The sequence below is a fragment of the Callionymus lyra genome, chromosome 7 (genome assembly GCF_982586985.1).
Source record: "Callionymus lyra chromosome 7, fCalLyr1.hap1.1, whole genome shotgun sequence".
Taxonomy (NCBI): domain Eukaryota; kingdom Metazoa; phylum Chordata; class Actinopteri; order Syngnathiformes; family Callionymidae; genus Callionymus; species Callionymus lyra.
The window spans coordinates 15,207,433-15,225,992 of NC_141824.1; the positions used below are offsets into that span (position 1 = coordinate 15,207,433).

At 36.9% G+C, this 18,560-nt stretch overlaps 1 protein-coding gene across 12 annotated transcripts in view; it reads left to right on the forward strand.

Annotated features, from left to right (window-relative positions):
- Nucleotides 1-18,560, forward strand: part of mecom (MDS1 and EVI1 complex locus) — a 170,509-nt gene that overhangs the window by 52,206 nt on the left and 99,743 nt on the right. For all 12 annotated transcript variants that reach the window (XM_087796330.1, XM_087796334.1, XM_087796328.1 and 9 more), the window contains exon 2: nt 10,679-11,031. In XM_087796330.1, coding sequence (XP_087652456.1) covers nt 10,679-11,031 — 353 coding nt within the window. The remainder of the gene's footprint in view (nt 1-10,678; nt 11,032-18,560) is intronic.

Here is an 18,560-nt window from a genome sequence, read left to right on the forward strand (position 1 = left end):
AAAAAAAATCTAAATCCAAGCCTGACTATTAGCAAATAGGTTCATGTAATACATATTTATGTATTTGAATTGATTCATGAATAAATAGACTGATGGGTTTAAATGTCACATACTTTTGCAAAGTTGGAAAAGGTTTGGCCAGAATTCCTTGATACACGCCTTTAATTTTGAGGTACTTTTATAAATGTACTTTGGTGAAAAGTACATTTATTAAAAGTACATAGTATTTTCAAAGGTAGTCTGTTGTGGAATAAAATAGAAATGACATAGGGTGATGTAAAATAAATAAACTTGAAAACAAAATCTATAAAGAAAAATGGGGAGGAGAGAAGAGAGTAGGTTCAGAAGTATTGATGTAGTATCTTTATTTAATATGGTTTAAATCGCATTGAAATTAGACGTATTATAATTTTCTATTCATTTAAGTCTACATCAGTGGTTACCCAGATAACAAAAATAAATCAAATCAACGTTGAAATATTGTCATACAATGTTAACATCTAATATTGAAACGACACTTAAGTGCTCGCTGAGATCGACGTTGAATTAACGTTGGATATTTTTAACAATCTTGATTCAACTACATATTTATTGATCACGTTGAGTCGCAGCTCTGTCCCGATTGGTCATAGATTTTCTAAATTTCCAGCCACAAATGTCGCCTTATTTCCTCTGTTGGTCTGATATTGAATCTACGTTGAATTCAACAACAGACTTTCAACGTTGAAACAGTGACAGTAACGATGAATCGACATTGATCGCTCAACCAAAACTAAACAATCCGACTATCAACGTTGAATAAATGAACCGGGTCACCTAGAAAAGACAATCATAAAATATATCTTTTTTTACTGTCTGAAATCTTTTTTCTCTTTTTTTCGTTAAACATGGTATTCTCTTTGAAGTAACTTTAGCTCTTGATAATAAGTTTACTCAAATAATTGTCCTGTTAACTGGTAAAAATGAGTTAAACTAAAACTCACGGTAAATTATTTTACTGTATTTATCTTGATTACAGTTAAAAATTGATTGATTATAGTTGAAAATTGTTAGATTATAGTTGAAATTGTTTGATATTAGATGAAAATTGTTTAATTTTAGTTAAAAAATGTTTGATTATAGTGGAAAATTGGTTGATTATAGTTGAAAATTGTTAGATTATAGTTGAAATTGTTTGATATTAGTTGAAAATTGTTTAATTTTAGTTAAAAATTGTTTAATTTTAGTTAAAAATTGTTTGATTATAGTGGGGAAATTGTTTGATTATAGTTGATTGTTTGATTATAGTTTAAAATGGTTTGATATTAGATGAAAATTGTTTGATTATAGTTAAAAATTGTTTATTGGTTCGTGATTACTGTATAAAGCCAACATTAAAACCGGTTTAGTTTCTATTTTTATCGAGCAGTTTAATAATCTATAAAACACGCATGAAACCTTCTTTTTTATATATATATTTTCAGATTATTTCTAAACTCAAACGAAATGGAGGCAACAGTGAAATCTGTCACAGGCTTAAAAGAAAGTGTGGTTTCATCGCACAGCTTTACTTCCAGCTCCCATCTCTCATCGTCCATCGTCTCCTCGAGTTCGTAGCACGACTCCCTAAATCCTGGCGCTGACATACGCATCTTTCAGGCTCACGACTAGAATGCTAACACAAATGCTAACCAGCGCTTCAACCCGCGGCAGAAAACCAAAGACTTCCGACTGTCGCGCCGAGAGTTAATGATACGAGGGTCGGCGTGGACGCCATCCATCGTCCTTGTCAACCTCACGCACGTTCATCCCTCCGTTTATCCACACGCTCCTCCATTTGCATTTCATTAGCTTGTTAATCCTTTATATTGATTATTTAAAGCCACTAAAAGGTAACGAAAAGCCGTTAAAGACGGTGACATTAATAATAAGACGGGGGGATCTATTATGCAAACAAAAAAAAAACACACATCTATCTCCCCCCCCGCGCTGGATCTTCCCCTTTCCTCACCCCTCGCTAACATACATCTTTATCAAGTGGCTGTTGTCAGACAACATTAGATAATTAATAGGCCATTTGTCAGGCCTGTGAGAAACATGTTAAAATCCCGGAGCAGCTCCCCAGATAAATCCTCGCCGCTCGCGCTCGCCGCCTTTGTTGTGTCAGCTCGCCACAGATTTCCCTCTTAAAGAAAACCCTCATTATTAATCACTGCTAATTTTAATTAAGTGTCCACGTGCTCGGACACTCAGGACTTTTTTCTTTTTTTCCATTCTCAGCGTGGTGTTAATTGGCAACTCAATTTGGATCCTTAATGAGATTTCTTCTTTTTTTTTTAAAGCTTAGGACCTGGAGTTAGTTGACTAACACTGGGCTGGGAAACGATATGCTCATTAATTAGAACCGTTGAGCAATTCCTTTTTTTTTTTCTGGCACATTTCAGAGTGTGTTTGTGTGAATTTAGATCCATTTATTCATCGCTATACGCTTCTTTTTTAAATGAAGAATCCACACTTTCTTTACCAGCCCACATAGAAAAACAGAACCTCTCGTATTATTTCTGTTCTATTGATTATTACTGTAAAAAAAACCAAAAAAACATAGTATTTTCTCTGATTTAACACCAGTCAGTGACTCTGTGAAAATAAACCCAAAAACTAGTGAAAATGAGTAAAACACAACCACTATATGAATTATTTTTGACTTTTTCTAATCTGAATATAATGCCTAAGATTATTTTCAAGTGGGTTTAAAACTTTTTTGTTAGTTTATTCTTGATTTTTTTTATGTTGTATGTTTTTCTTGCTCTCATGCTCTGTTTTTTCTTTTTACCATATAGTTCTTTGCAAGATGCTTAATTTATTTTATGACGTGATGTAATATCATGTTTAAAAAACAAAAAATACAACAAGAAATAAACACAACAAAATCCATAACTGGAAGTCATTAGCTGCTAAATGTACTAAACATTAAATTGACAAACTTTTTTTTAGAACAGGGAACGACTTGTAAGAGCTTTGAGTTTTAAAACCTGATCATGCAAAATGTGAATTAATTAATTGACTAATAATATTCTTTTTCTGTGATTAGAGGTTGAGTTATTGTCAATGTTAAATCAAATGTTTGGTTTTTTGTTTTTTTTAAAAAAAGCTATGTTAGCAGCTAACTTGGCTCAAATTCATAACAATCCTTTTAATCAGCTTTTTAGGAATATCCATTTTTATAATCCTTTTTTTTTTTTTAAGTGTTTTAACTATAATCAAACTTAAATCTTCTACTTTTTGTAATAACTTTTTTTCTTCTTTTAGCATATTTGAGACTCACTCAAGAGTTGTTTAAAATGATTATTATGTTTTATTAAAAAAGAAAATTCAAACCGAGTTACAGCTGCGTAACATTTGTCTTTGCTTGATAAAAGGCATTTGTACCCACGGCTTGCCTGGTTGCTCCAGTGGCCATAAAGACAAAAAAAAAGAAGGTGTTAAGGCCCCCATTAAATACAAAGAGGAAGTTAATTAGGAAGCTTATTGCGTCTCCCGAGGGCCCCCGGGAGCTCTATACACTCTGTACAGAGGGAATCCAGACAAAAACTGATACACTGTAATTATGTGTCAAGATAATTAGCATTGTCTCGCTGCATAGAGAACTATTGTGTGGGTCTGTGTGGATATGCTGTCATTGGAACTCTCTTCATTTAGCTACTTAACACTGATGCAAAGAAAACTAGCGTTTGAACGTGTCTTGTCTAAATGAGTATTATAAATTATTTGATTATGTTTTAAGTGTCACAAATCCTTGTGAATATTGTGACACTCATGACACGGTGGATAGTTAATCTCGTAACTGTCATTATATCAATGCATGTGAGCATTTTATTTCCCAATTATGTAAGATAGGAATGTGTTTTTATTGTTTTACTGTTGATTGTTTGACTTAAAATGTGGCTTTCTAGTGAAACTATAAGCTTTACCTACTTACTTACTTTAGATTAGAAACAACAGATAGAAATCTTGTGTATTTAATACATTTAATTTGTGTTAAATTTTTTTATTTTTTATTTAGAGAGCAACAAATGTCAAACTCCAACTCTCCTGACTGACTCGCATGTTTCAAACGTTGAAGTCTTCCTCTCCAAGATGCAGTAACTTCTTACTTAATTCTCCCCCGTCTTAAATCTGGGCGAAGGAGAGGTTACGAGAGCAGAGTCCATTATGATGTAATAATGGCTTCGCTGCTCCTCCAGCCACCTGTAATTACACCCGGCTTTGTTCATACAACGAGTCCATTGGAGTTGGAGACTTCATGGATTGATGGCGCACGGTGACAAACCTTTATGTTTGACCAATCACAGCAGAGTGGGCGTGGCTAATGGTAAACTAGTTTTATTCTCTAGAATAACAAAGTGGTTTCAGTGGGCGGGGCTTAAACACATTTTCTAATGTAAATAGGGAAAAGTAAAAGGGAGTTTTGTACAAAAAGACATACTGCAGATACAATAGAGTCCAAGATCTATTTAAATTAACACATTAGTTGCTCATTAACTTAATTAAGTTCCACTTGTCCACCCATGAATAGCATTTCAATGCTTTATATTTTCTTAATATTGTTATGAAAAGCAAAATAAACTCTAGTAAATAACTTGTCAAATACAACCATTTTAACTATAAGTAATTGTCTTGTTTCTTAACAACGGTGGCTGTTGGCAAAAAAAACAATAACAAAACCATCAGCTCTTTCAACAGCTTCTAACGATGACAATATTATTAAAATAAATATATCATGTTTATGTTCGACCTTGTACGACGAGGTCAATCCCTCCCCGTTTGTCTTGTTATTAGAAGCAACAAACGTCATCATCCACAAGTATTTAAACCCTGTTTTTCTCCTATTAGTAATTTACATTTTCAATATTTTTCACTCGTCAAATATACTGCATCGGTGCGTCTCTATATATATACAAGAATCTAACGTGATCTCTGGAGCGTCCACGAGTGTTGACTGTGTCCACAGGTAGGTCGTTCCTCTCCACAAACACATGTATCCATGTGTCCCCGTGGCGTCCCGTCAGCAGTGGCCTGGGTCACGCCTCCATTAGGAGCTTTGTCACCGTGATTAATAGCTCCTTCTATCATCTTTAATTCACTCCCTGATGACGGCGGGGCCGCGCTCGCCGCTCGAGGTAATCGTGTGATGTATGGCTCGGCCCAACACCTCGTGGCAGAGGTGAAAATCATTCCACCCATGCAGATAGCAAATGTTTTTTTACCCTCTTAATGACAATTAATGGATCCCCACCCCCGTGTGCCTTTCCTCTGGGTTTATTCGTCCTGCACAGAATCCACTGGGTTGTGAGTTTGTTTAGTATATGATGATAAATGCTTGTTTGAGTCGTTTCCAATGTGCTGATGTCAGTGTTTAGTCTGCCGGCGCTGTTATGCAACGGCTGAAGTGGAGAAGCTGCAGGATTTTTCGTGGAGTTCCCCTCTCACTTAAAGCGCTTTGATGTCCAGGACTTGTGATCATCTCGATGAACATCTTCGAACAAATAAACATTTCGCCCGGAATAGACACAAACACTCGCCCACAGAGACACGCCTTCATTATTCCCTATTATTTTTAGACTCTAAATGCAATTTATAAGATGTGGAGATTATTGTTGAATTAGATTATTTGACTTTATTCATTTTTTATGTATTTCTTCTTCTCATGCTCTGATTTTGGTTTTTAGTAGTAGTAGAATTAGTAGTAGTAAAATAAGCAGTAGTGCACCTAGTAGAAGAAGTAGCAGTTGTAGAAGTAGTGGAAGTAGTAGTGGAAGTCTTGGTAGACGTTGAAGTAATAGCATAGCAGTAATAGAAGTAGTAGTAGAGGGAAATAGATGTTGAAGTAATAGTAGTAATATACAAAAGTACAAGTTGAAGCAAAAGCGGTAATAGAAAAAGTAATATAAGAAGTTCAAATAAAAGCAGCAATAGAAGTAGTAGTAGAGAGAAGTAGATGTTGAAGTAACGGTAATAATGGAAGTATAAATTGAATTAATCTCAGTAATAGAAGTAGTAGTAGAGGGAATAAGATGTTGAAGTAATAGTAGTAATATACCAAAGTACTAGTTGAAGCAATAGCGGTAATAGAAAAAGTAACATAATAAGTTCAAGTAAAAGTGGTAATAGAAGTAGTAGTAGAGAGAAGTAGATGTTGAAGTAACGGTAATAATGGAAGTATAAGTTGAATTAATAGCAGTAATAGAAGTAGTAGTAGAGGGAAATAGATGTTGAAGTAATAGTAGTAATATACAAAAGTACAAGTTGAAGCAAAAGCGGTAATAGAAAAAGTAATATAAGAAGTTCAAATAAAAGCAGCAATAGAAGTAGTAGTAGAGAGAAGTAGATGTTGAAGTAACGGTAATAATGGAAGTATAAGTTGAATTAATCTCAGTAATAGAAGTAGTAGTAGAGGGAATAAGATGTTGAAGTAATAGTAGTAATATACCAAAGTACTAGTTGAAGCAATAGCGGTAATAGAAAAAGTAACATAATAAGTTCAAGTAAAAGTGGTAATAGAAGTAGTAGTAGAGAGAAGTAGATGTTGAAGTAACGGTAATAATGGAAGTATAAGTTGAATTAATAGCAGTAATAGAAGTAGTAGTAGAGAGAAGTAGATGTTGAAGTAACGGTAATAATTGAAGTATAAGTTGAATTAATCGCAGTAATAGAAGTAGTAGTAGAGGGAAGTAGATGTTGAAGTAATAGTAGTAATATACCAAAGTACAAGTTGAAGCAATAGCGGTAATAGAAAAAGTAACATAATAAGTTCAAGTAAAAGCGGTAATAGAAGTAGTAGTAGAGAGAAGTAGATGTTGAATTAACGGTAATAATAGAAGTATTAGTTGAATTAATAGCAGTAATAGAAGTAGCAGTAGAGGGAAGTAGATGTTGAATTAATAGTAGTAATATACCAAAGTACAAGTTGAAACAATAGCGGTAGTAGAAAAGGTAATATAAGAAGTTCAAGTAAAAGCAGTAATAGAAGTAGTAGTAGTAGAGGGAAGTAGATGTTGAAGTAATAGTAGTAATATACCAAAGTACAAGTTGAAGCAATAGCGGTAATAGAAAAAGTAACATAATAAGTTCAAGTAAAAGCGGTAATAGAAGTAGTAGATGTTGAATTAACGGTAATAATAGAAGTATAAGTTGAATTAATAGCAGTAATAGAAGTAGCAGTAGAGGGAAGTAGATGTTGAAGTAATAGTAGTAATATACCAAAGTACAAGTTGAAGCAATAGCAGTAATAGAAAAAGTAACATAATAAGTTCAAGTAAAAGCGGTAATAGAAGTAGTAGTGGAGTGAAGCAGATAGTAGTAATAGAAGTACAAGTTGATGCAATAGCGGTAATAGAAGAAGCAGTACAAGTTTCAATAATGGCAGTAATAGAAGTAGTAGTAGAGAGAAATAGATGTTGAAGTAATGGTAATAAAATAAGTATTACTGAAGCAATAGCAGTAATAGAAGTAGTAGCAGAGTGAAGTAGATGTTGAAGTTATAGTAGTAATAGAAGTTGAAGCAATAGTGGTAATGGATGAAGTAGTACAAGTTAAAGTAATTGCAGTAATATAAGTAGTAGTAGAGTGAAGTAGATGTTGAATTAACGGTAATAATAGAAGTATAAGTTGAATTAATAGCACTAATAGAAGTAGCAGTAGAGGGAAGTAGATGTTGAAGTAATAGTAGTAATATACCAAAGTACAAGTTGAAACAATAGCGGTAGTAGAAAAGGTAATATAAGAAGTTCAAGTAAAAGCAGTAATAGAAGTAGTAGTGGAGTGAAGCAGATGTTGAAGTAATAGTAGTAATAGAAGTACAAGTTGATGCAATAGCGGTAATAGAAGAAGCAGTACAAGTTTCAATAATGGCAGTAATAGAAGTAGTAGTAGAGAGAAATAGATGTTGAAGTAATGGTAATAAAATAAGTATTACTGAAGCAATAGCAGTAATAGAAGTAGTAGTAGAGTGAAGTAGATGTTGAAGTTATAGTAAAAAAAAAAGAACTTGTAGAAAGTAATGCATCTATAACTTTTTGTAGTTATTTCTTGACAGACCGAGACACACATGAGCAGCAGCAAATACATGACCTCCTTGGCAGATGTAAAAAAAAAAACCCAGATTGAATCAGAAGTAAAGTTAATTTAACTTGTACTTCTTTACAATTCAAACTGCTAAGATGTAGTAGTCGCCAGTTGTTTAAACCAAAGTTAGCGATATGACTTCAAACTTACCAAGAGTGTATTTGACGCGAAAGCACCACTATGGTAAATTGAACATATTTGTTTCTGGCTCCGCCTACTGTCAGATCAGTGTCATTGCAACCTTTAAAACCGTCATGGAAGCTGACATTAAAAAGTCTACATGCACTGTTACTGTCTTTTATCTTGTAAAAAGTACTCTGGCTACTTCAGCCATGATGGAAATGAATGCAACGGCTGTCTCCAACACACTGTTGACCAGCAGTTTGATGCTTCTGAAGGACGCTTTTAACGTAATAGCAAGAGCGTCTTCAATGTTCACGATGAAAAAAAAAAACTTGAAGTAGTTTTTGTTGATTTAAAGACGTATAAAAGTGTCAGCTGTACTTGTTGATTGCCTAAAATTCTAAAACGCTAACGTGTCAACATCAGATCCTGCGATACAGTGAAGGAATTCACCAAAAAAATCCAAATCATTGGAGAGAATCCAAAAACTTTATCGAGCAAACACGGTGACGTGGACGAGCGCAGACCTTCACAGACGAGGCCCTTCGGCTCGGCTTCGTAACCACCTGCGACAAATCACTGACCTCTTTTCCAGTCCATCAAAAAAAAAGCCTCCCAATTCCTCACGGTCGTTGAACAAGGATGTTTGTGTGTATCTGTGGATTCAGATCAAAGGTTCCTCTGTTGACGGCGCAGCAGTACAGTGTCACACCGGCGGCCGTTCAGGAATGTTTCCTCGCGCAGGGATGGGTCGCCTCATTAGTGCGGCTGCTTCACCGCGTGTCCTGTCAGAGCGCGTTAAGGGATGGCGGGCGCTCGCCAATGTGGCGGGCGGCGTGCCGATGGTTTTTTTTTCCGGGGCTCCGGGTGTGTCTCCATCTCGCGGCGTGACACCCGGGCTAACGCTCTGTTGTGTTAGCCGACTACCATCATTAGCGGGCTGTCTAAATATTTAACCCGTCCGTCCGTTCGCGCTCACGTTATGTGTACCTCAAGTGTCTGTCTCGTATCCTCTGAAGTTTAACAAAAAAACGCCAGACACATTTGCCAAAAAAAAAAGAAGCCCCGATGTGGGTTCAAAGGGGCATTTTCTATTTCCTGTTCGACTCCATACACAATTAACCCCAGTGTGTGTTCAGTGGTCGAGAAAGGAAGAGGAACTATAAAACAGTCAGTGCGAGACAATGAGCGACGTCAACCCTGGCATCACCTCAGAGACACTCCGAAGCAGTTTCGTCCATCAGCACACCAATAGTGTCCCGTTTAAGACAGGTTTTTTTTTTTCTTTCCAAATAGTTCTACACGGTAATGTGGACACTTTATTGTCACTGAAAATGACCCCAAAAAAATGTATTGTTTCACAAAAGATACAATCATATGCATGAATAGGTTCAACCTACATCCACTTAAAGAAACCTAAGAAGAACCTGACTTTAAGTTAGAAGACTTGCATTTCCAGAAGAAAATGCAGTTTGAATTCTGACGCTGAAACTGCAATGCTTGAAAGTATTTCATTAGGATCTAAAGTAAAAGTGAGTTTAAAAGTCCAAATGATGGCATAAAGGAAAAAAGACGGATGAGGAAAAAGTTTAACTAAACTGAAAATAGTTCAGAGGAGGAGTAGAAGAAAAATAAGATGGGAGAACTAGAAGTAGTAGTAGTTGTACCGGTAGTAATAGAAGTAGTAGAAGTGATTGTAATAGTTTTAGTGGTAGTTATAAAATTAGTAGTAGAATAAGCCATATTAGAAGTAGCAGTAATAGAAGCAGTAGTCGAAGTTAAAGTAAAAGTAGTTATAGAAGTAGAAGTTGAATAATAGTAGCAGTAATAGAAGTAGTGGTAGTAGAAGTAGCAGTAATAGTATTAATATAAGTAATAGTAATAGAAGTTGAAGTAATAGAAGTAGTGGTAGTAGAAGTTTAATTAATATTAGTCATAGAAGTAGTGGCAGTAGAACTTGAAGTAATAGAAGTTGTATCGCCCATGAAACACAAGATGAAGAGTTTTCACAATTAAGTATTTATGATGGAGGGAGTAGAAAAAGAGAAGAAGAAAGAGTTGGCTATCGAAGAAAGCTAGAACATAATTCACACTAGAAATCTGTGTGAAGTTTGGCTTAAAATGTTTTTTGATTATAACATTCATTTCAACTATCAAGCATTTTCAAAAATGTCTTTGAAATGACTCAATCTTAAATCTTTATCTCTGTTACAGTTTTGAGGGTTTTTTTCTTCTTATAAACAAGTGTTCCAACTCTTCCTTTTGAGAGTATTCATGTCCATAAAAATATTTGCCTTTGTTCCTTCTTTCTTTCTGCTTCAGAGCCATTCTTTGAATTCACAGTTTGTAACGTGGCTCCTTTAGAAAATATTCATTTGGGTTAATTTAGTAAAGTTTGAATTTAAAATAAAAGATGGAACAAGAAGTTGATCCTCAATGTTTTTGTCTCCAGGTGACGGCGTTGACGATGTGTACCCCCCTTTCTCATGCGACATCTTGGAAGACCTGTGCGGCTCCGACGCTGATCCGACGACGGCGCCTTCTTCCCTCCTGCCCGAAGACCCGGCTTCCCCTCAACTCTCCGACGACGATGAGGTTTCCCAGAGGAGTTCCTCGTCCGCCCAACACTTCTTCCCTCCTCGGGACGACATGAACGTTCCTCTGGACTTCGAGGTCAGAGAGTCGGGGGTCCCCGGCGGCGGACCCGGCGTCTGGAGTCGCAGGAACATTTACGCCGGAGAACGCTTTGGACCGTACGAGGGCGAGCACAGGCCGTGTCCCCGAGACCCAATCCAAGGCTGGGAGGTAGGAATGAACATGGTTGTACATAAATTATATATATTATACATTTTTATTTGTTAAAAATGCATTTGGACAATCATAACATCCAGGTAAGTCCTGTCTGATAAATCCACAGAGGTTCGTAAACGTGTTTTTTAAATCAAAAATATTCAGGCTTCTATCCAAGAAATACTGCACTGATAACTATAGTTAGCATCACTGAATATCCCACCTTTGGAAAACCACATTTAAACTGTAATGTTATATTTGTACATTGTACACAATTAGGTTTTTTTTTTCAAGCCATGATGACCTGGTAACTTTCCACATGCTCTTAAAGTCTCTGGCAATTTCACCTAAAGGTAAAGAAAGATACTTATGTGGTCAAATTCTTGGACCGAATGTCGTGTTGGAAAGATCATTGAAATGTATATTATTACAAAAAATACTTACTTCGTCTCAGTCTCTCTGTAATTTGAACATGTGAAAACGTCACATGACAACAAAAATTATAATTTTTTTAGTTGAAAAAATATGTTTATAGAATGTCTTGGTACTTACTGTATGTAAACTTCTTGAATTCCAAGTTGGGAAGAAAAAAGCTTGATCTTCCGTTCAAGATGTCTTTGTTTAATGGTGTCAATGGAATCGTTATTATATATTAAGAAATATTTATAAAAAATATAAAGGTTACCAAAACACCAGGTTCCTGAATAGTTTGTTCAGGATGGAGACAGAAATGATGGGTCGTATTAACCCTTGTGTTATCTCAGGGTCAAGGTCAACCAAACAAGAGATACCACAAACACTTGTTTTTGGGTCACTTTGACCCTGAGATAGCATAAGGGTTAAGATTTAAAATGTACTAATAATTACAGCATATTTGTTAGTTTGATGACACTTAACATCACGTTTTGAAGACATCTCAATGATAGCAATGTCTAATTTAAAGGTTCCATATCTGGTTAAACAAAGTGATATATTGATAAGTTCCATGTCTTCTATGAAATACTTGGGTAATATGGTTTATAATATTGGTTTACGGGATAAAATATATCACATACTAAGTGTAATAACTTTATGTTGGGATACAAGTTGAGTACACAACTGTACCTCTTCATCAGTGGTGGGCAATTAAATTACCCTCAAGGGCCAAATTTAATACAGTGGCTGTTTTGAGGGGCCATGAATCAAAAACACAAAAGTGAGAAGTATAACATTAAGCTAAATATGCTAAAATGTTTAGGTTTTTTGGATATTGACATCTGTAAATCTCATACAAAAGCACATTTTTCAAATGTGTTTTCAGGTATCCCTTGTGTTGTCTCTGGGTCAGGGTGAACACATGCCACAAACACTGGCCTTTGGTTCACATTGACCCTGAGACACAAGGGTTAAATCTTCTTATGATGCAATAAATACTGAAGGAATAAACCCTAAAACAAAAAACTCTTTAGTCATACTTGGAGACTAATAATGAATAATAGAAATAAATACAAAAATAAAAATGTTGGTCTGAATATTTTGAGCAATCGGCTGCTGGTACATCATTTCATTTGTTATTCTACCCATAATTCCACGTGTCCGTCTTTCTAATCCGACTTCCCGTCCTGATATTTCCACATGGGTCCCGGCGTCTGCATAACTGCCAGAGTGATGTCATGCGTGAGCTCACCGGCGTGGAAGAGCGCTGAGGTTGTGCTCTTAACTCAATTAAAATGAAAAGCAATAAATCCTTTTCTTCATCACGGTTAGGGACCCACCGCGGCCATTGGCAAATCACATATTGGTCAGCCGACACAGGAAATCGAACACGGGGTCACGGGACAAGGCCAAAGGTCAGGTGTGGACTCGGTCAGTGTCACACTAGTTGGGTTTTATGAAGCAGCAGGAAAGGATATGGCTGAGTACCAGCTTTATTTAGCCTCTTTAAGTCGATCCCCTATAATTCGGGTGTTGGGATTGAGACGTTTACAGCCACTGTTAAGCCGGGTTTATTAAGAACTGATCATGCATTTCATAGAATTAGAAAAAAAAAAAAGGGAACACGAATCACAAATAAATCTCTGTTAAGTCGTTTAATTCTTGGCTCTAATGAGATGGTTTGTCCAGACTGTGGCACACTGTGTTCCTGAACACGCACCAACAACACTTACAGTCATAGTTCACCCAAAATTCACACTTCACTCATTTTCTACTCACCCTCATGTCGACTCAGGGTTGGGTTTATTTTCAGAGTAATCTGTTGCTTTTAAGAGACAAAAATGTAAGTATGTTTTTTCATAGCGACTAGAGATCACGTATATCTTTGTCCAAAAAGACACTTAAAAACATCCAGATACCTTCATAATGGTCGTCTGTATCATCCGTCTTTTATTGAAGCCTTGGCCAGAAGAATTGTTCTGGAAAAATTAAACAAAACTATATTTTAAGCTTGTTTGTGGGAGACGTTTAAAGAAGAACAAGCGATATAAACCGGAAGTACTCCAGAAGTACTCCCGAAATGTTTTAGATATCGTGAGCACTTCCAAAGCAGATACAGTCTACTGTCTACACTGGAAGTGTTCACGATAATTACCTGAAGTACTTCCTGTCTATGTAGCATGATAGCATTTTAGCTCATGCTACGAACAAGCTTTTAACAAATACTTGTTTATCTTTTCTCTTAATAACTCCTCTTGTCGAGGCCTCAATACAAGATGGACGTTACAGACGAGCAGTATGGAGGTATTTGAATGTTTTTAAGTGTCTTTTTGTCTATATCGCTAAAAAACAACAGATTACTCTGAAAATAATCCCAAACCTAAATCGACTTGAGAGTGAGTGGAAAATATGTGAAGTTTGAATTTTGGGTGAACTAACCTTTTAATTATATTTTGCTTTTCCATGCATCCAAAGCGCTTTATAGTGAATTACGCGGAGTACTTCCAGTTGATATAGCTTGTTATTTTTTAAACTTCTGCCAAAAACTAGCATAAAATATTGATTTATTTAATTGATCAGGAATAATTCTTCTTGTCGAGTCTTCAATACAAGATGGACGTCACAGACGAGCCGTACGGAGGTATTTAGATGTTTTTAAGTTTGTCTTTTCGGACGTAGATGAAGACGAAGACGAGTGACCTCCAGTTGCTACATTAAAATGAACAAACATTTTTCTAAAAAAGGTACAGAATACTCTGGAAATAATACCAACACTTAGTCGTCATGAGTGCGAGTAGAACATTTGTTAAGTTGGAATGAACTATCACTTTAAGAATCACCTTCAATCAGGACTAAAAACCGAAAATTCCAGCCGAACAATAATGGCGTACGATCCACCATGTGTGTGTATATGTGTGCAGACAAGTGTCGGGTTTATAACGCACCACCGCAGGGGGAAAGATGCGATCTTGGCGATGCATCAGGATGTTTAATTACCTCCTTGACAGCGCGTCATAACTCTCTCCATTAAGTAAATAAGTTGTAAAGAATTTATGACGAAACGCCACATTATTCAGGATGGATATTCAGTGATGACATCCCGCCGCGTTAAATATGGTAAATGCCGGGTCGAGCTCTCATGACGGGCCCTCCCTTCCTTCACTCTTTCAATGCCAGCCACCATTCCCCCCACCCTCGGACCCCCCTATTCTTGCAGACAGTCAATATGCCAATAAGCCTGCCGAGGGTGTGTAAAAACAAAATTGATTTCGGTAAATGTGAGCCAGGATAGATATGTTTGCTTTCATCATCAATTCTGCGCGGCGTGGCGACGTGATGTCACCGACCAGGGGAACGATAAAGTGGCGCTCCCGTCTGGAGCGTTTGATGGAGGGTCCTGAGCGGCCAAGGCGAAGCGGTGACAGACTGAGGGAAGTTTGTCACCTGGGAAGGCCGGTGATCTCCAGCGCCATCACCATAAATATAAAGGCTTTATTCATTAACAGAAAAAGCGGTGAGTTATGGGATCCGCGATGTTTTATAAATGCAGGATTGTTGACTTATGTGAAAGATGGGTTTGCGTAAATTAAACCCGCAGAGAGAGAAAGTCCACGGCGTTTTCACAGGCTGGGAGCGGGTGGGCACGAACACAATACCTGTCTGTCAACACTGGTAGGGGTTTTTTTGTGGATGTTTTTAATCCAAAATGACTTGAGAAAGCTTCATTAAAATAATGAATCGTGAAAGAAAATGTATTCTATGGGTATAAAAACAAAACTTTTCTATTCTCTCGACTCTAAAAACCAGACATGTGGCCCTTTGAGTGTATTTATGTGGCCCTAAAGAGGTATAGCTATTTAAAAAAAAGATAATTTAGAAATGTTTTTGACAAAAAAACTAACTTGTTTTGATAATTATAATGATGTTCTCATTACTCGTTCAACTAAAAATATGACAAAAAGATTACACTTCATTACTTTTGTGATCATTTCTTGTTCCTCAAAATAAATCCACTCTCATATTTAAGATTAAAATACATTTACAAGGCTTTCTAGAAGATTCTATTCTACAGTTTATAATTATGTAAAGATGTTAAAATGCTTGTTATAAGTTGACATGTATGACAATAAACTGTCACAAATGCGTTATGTTGTTCAATATGCATCAATAGAATTGTTTTTTCCTGTTTTGAATATATTTTTCTTTAAGTTTTTCAAGCATATTAAGGCATATTCTTGGCCCCTAGCAATAGTCACGGTATATATCGTATATATAATTTCAAACCCCTGCTCAAAACTGATGATTACAGTTATCCTCACTTATCACATTGACAACGCAACAAACTGAAACACTAACAATCACATATTTTTTAGCATTTTTTTATTTTATATAAACCACAAATACGCACACGTAAACTGAGGTCTAAAATGTCATTCAAGTGTCTGGAAAAGTTCAAAATAGCACAAGATTAAATTTAAGTTGTGTGATTCCATCTGAGTCCTGGAAGGTTTTGAAGGATGTGTCGTTGACTTTAAGCTTAAAGAATCCTTTTGTCACAATAATCCAAACTGTCTAGTTTTAATTCCCTGGTCAAAATATATTGCTAGGGGTTGGACATCAATCGGTTCCAGAAGGAAACTTATGTTCGACACCAATTCTACGAGATAAATGCTAACAAATAAAATACCATTACACATTGTACAAATCATGAGTTAAACTTTTCAGCTTTGGTTCCACCCCAGGCTATTGTCTTACAGAATAATTAAAAAACAAATAATTTCCAGTGCTAAATAACTCAATTTGATTTTCATTGTCTTTGCACTTTTGGTGAATGAGACGTGGCTATGACCCTGGAAACCACATATTTCTCCAACAACATTAACAACCATTATAAAGTTTTGTTCCCAAATGGGTACTAAAACTTGGCACCGAAATCCGAAGCATATTTCAATAGTTTTCTATGCTTAAGGTAATTATTCATCACGCATTTACTATAGTCGTAACGGCTCTTTAAATTCCCCCCCTTAGGTCAACAAATAAAACACATGTTTGTAAGTTTTTTTATAAAGATTTTTAAATAAAACTTTCAATCGCGCACTTTTAACCAACAGGATTTACTGCTGAGCTCCGGCGGCTCACGCCTGGATGACCCACGACTCCATACTCTGTTATCTTCCTCTCGCTCCAAGTCGTTGAGCACATTGAAATTCAATCTCCATTTGTGTCCGTCTTCTTCTCAGCAATGGCAACAATAAGACGGAGAGTGCAGGAGAGAGTTATCCAGCACTCAATGAGTCTTTGGGGTTTGAAGGAAAATCTTAGCCCCACGGGATTATGGCTCCTGGGCTTTTAAAAAAAAAAAAAAAAAAAAAAGGGGTGCCTCCTGCTGAAGGAGCGAGGGGCGGAGCAGGTTAGGGGGTGCGAGAAGGAATGGGATGGTGAGTTCGGCGGGAGAGGGTCACGTAGGTCTTTTGTGTACCTCTTGAGTGAGAGGTGGAGACGATAGTATTGGTGGTGGGGTGGTGGTGCTGAAAGAGATTAGCACTGATAGTGAATGGAAGGAGAGGATTAGGTGGCAGGCCTGGGACTTTTTTTTTTTTTCCTGGCGGTGCCTGTCTCCCCGAAACCTCCTGGTCATGAGAGTGTGTGGGGAGGCAGATGCCAGAGGGAGAAGCCATAGGGGTAATTCCTGGAAACTTTGCAATTCAAATCTATACGTTGAATTCATGACAGGGGTTCTTATTTTGATGCTAAACGTGTTCAAGTCAAGTGGTCGTTGTCTCTGTCTGAGTTTGAGATACAAGGGAAAATCTTTTATTTTCTAGTAGGTATGTACCAGATTAGGGTTGGGTATCAATCAAATATCTTAGATACCAGTACTGATATTGATACATTTACTTCGATACAAGTTCCTGAACGATACTTTTACGATACCATTTCCCTAAGATCAATTCTAACAACAACAAAAAAAGTCAATTTTGACTACAACACTGAGCCCTTGCTAACAAGTGTCAAATCAATCCAATGTTCAGTGACTATTTCACGTTTTCTTTTCTGTTTTGAACAGACGTGGGTACTGAAATTTGGTACCAAAAGATGAAGCTTTTTTTGACACTACCGATACTACCGAAAAATCCGAAGTTTGATGCCCACCCTTCATACCCGTTGGACACATTTTCAGCTCTTAGGAACAGTTTTGTATGTATTAAAATGTATTTGATGGTCGGTCTGGGGTGAATTAAGTTTATTGATAAGGTTCCTGACAACTAACGTTTTGGTGAAGTGAAAGTTTTGGTTTTCAGAAGCTTTTTTTTTTTCTTCATTTTGTTTATAAATAGCATTACCTTGTGGTGAAGGTTATTGGATATAGTTGGTAGTTGGTGTGGTTCCATCTGGATTCAGGAAGGTTTAGCCGGTTCCAAAATTCCATAAACTGTTACACAAGTCAACTTTAACGTCACTGTTTCTGTTGGTCACCTGGCATTGATTTAGGAGACAAAATGAAGATTTAAGGAATCCCAAAAATGCGACAGAGCTAGCAATACTAGTGACGCAAAATACATGCTAATTGCTGAGGTAACCAATTTTTTTTTTTTTTAATCACAAAGGGTTATTTTTTAAATAGACCCTGTTTTTAAATTCAAGTGCAATTGGCACCTTGGCAGAGGTATGCACCGTTGCAGTGGATTGCACGGTTTAAATGAAAGAAAAGGAAAATCAAAGTCTTTGTCCGTGACATGCGTGTCTGTCCGCATATGCTCTTGTCCGAGTGTGACAGTGCGAGTACGGGCAGTGGGCGTTTTTTTTTTTTTCTTCAAGAGGGCGTTTGTTTCATGCACGGATAAGCCGCTGTCCTGAATGAATGCAGATGTCTCTGGCTGTCTGTCCGTCCACTGTGCGCTGACGGCCTGTCACCTCTAACTGTCAGACGGAGAAAGAGCCACTCTCGGTCGCGGCCAAAAGCCCCCTCTAATCCCCGGGCCCCTGCCACATCCCATCCACCGTCAGCAGAGATGGTCCTCACCCACAGCGGCGCTGAGAAAAGGCTGGTGAAAATAAGGGATGACCCTCTCCGTCACTCATGCTCTCCTCGGTGAATCGAACAAATTCAAAGTGAGGGGAAAAACTTG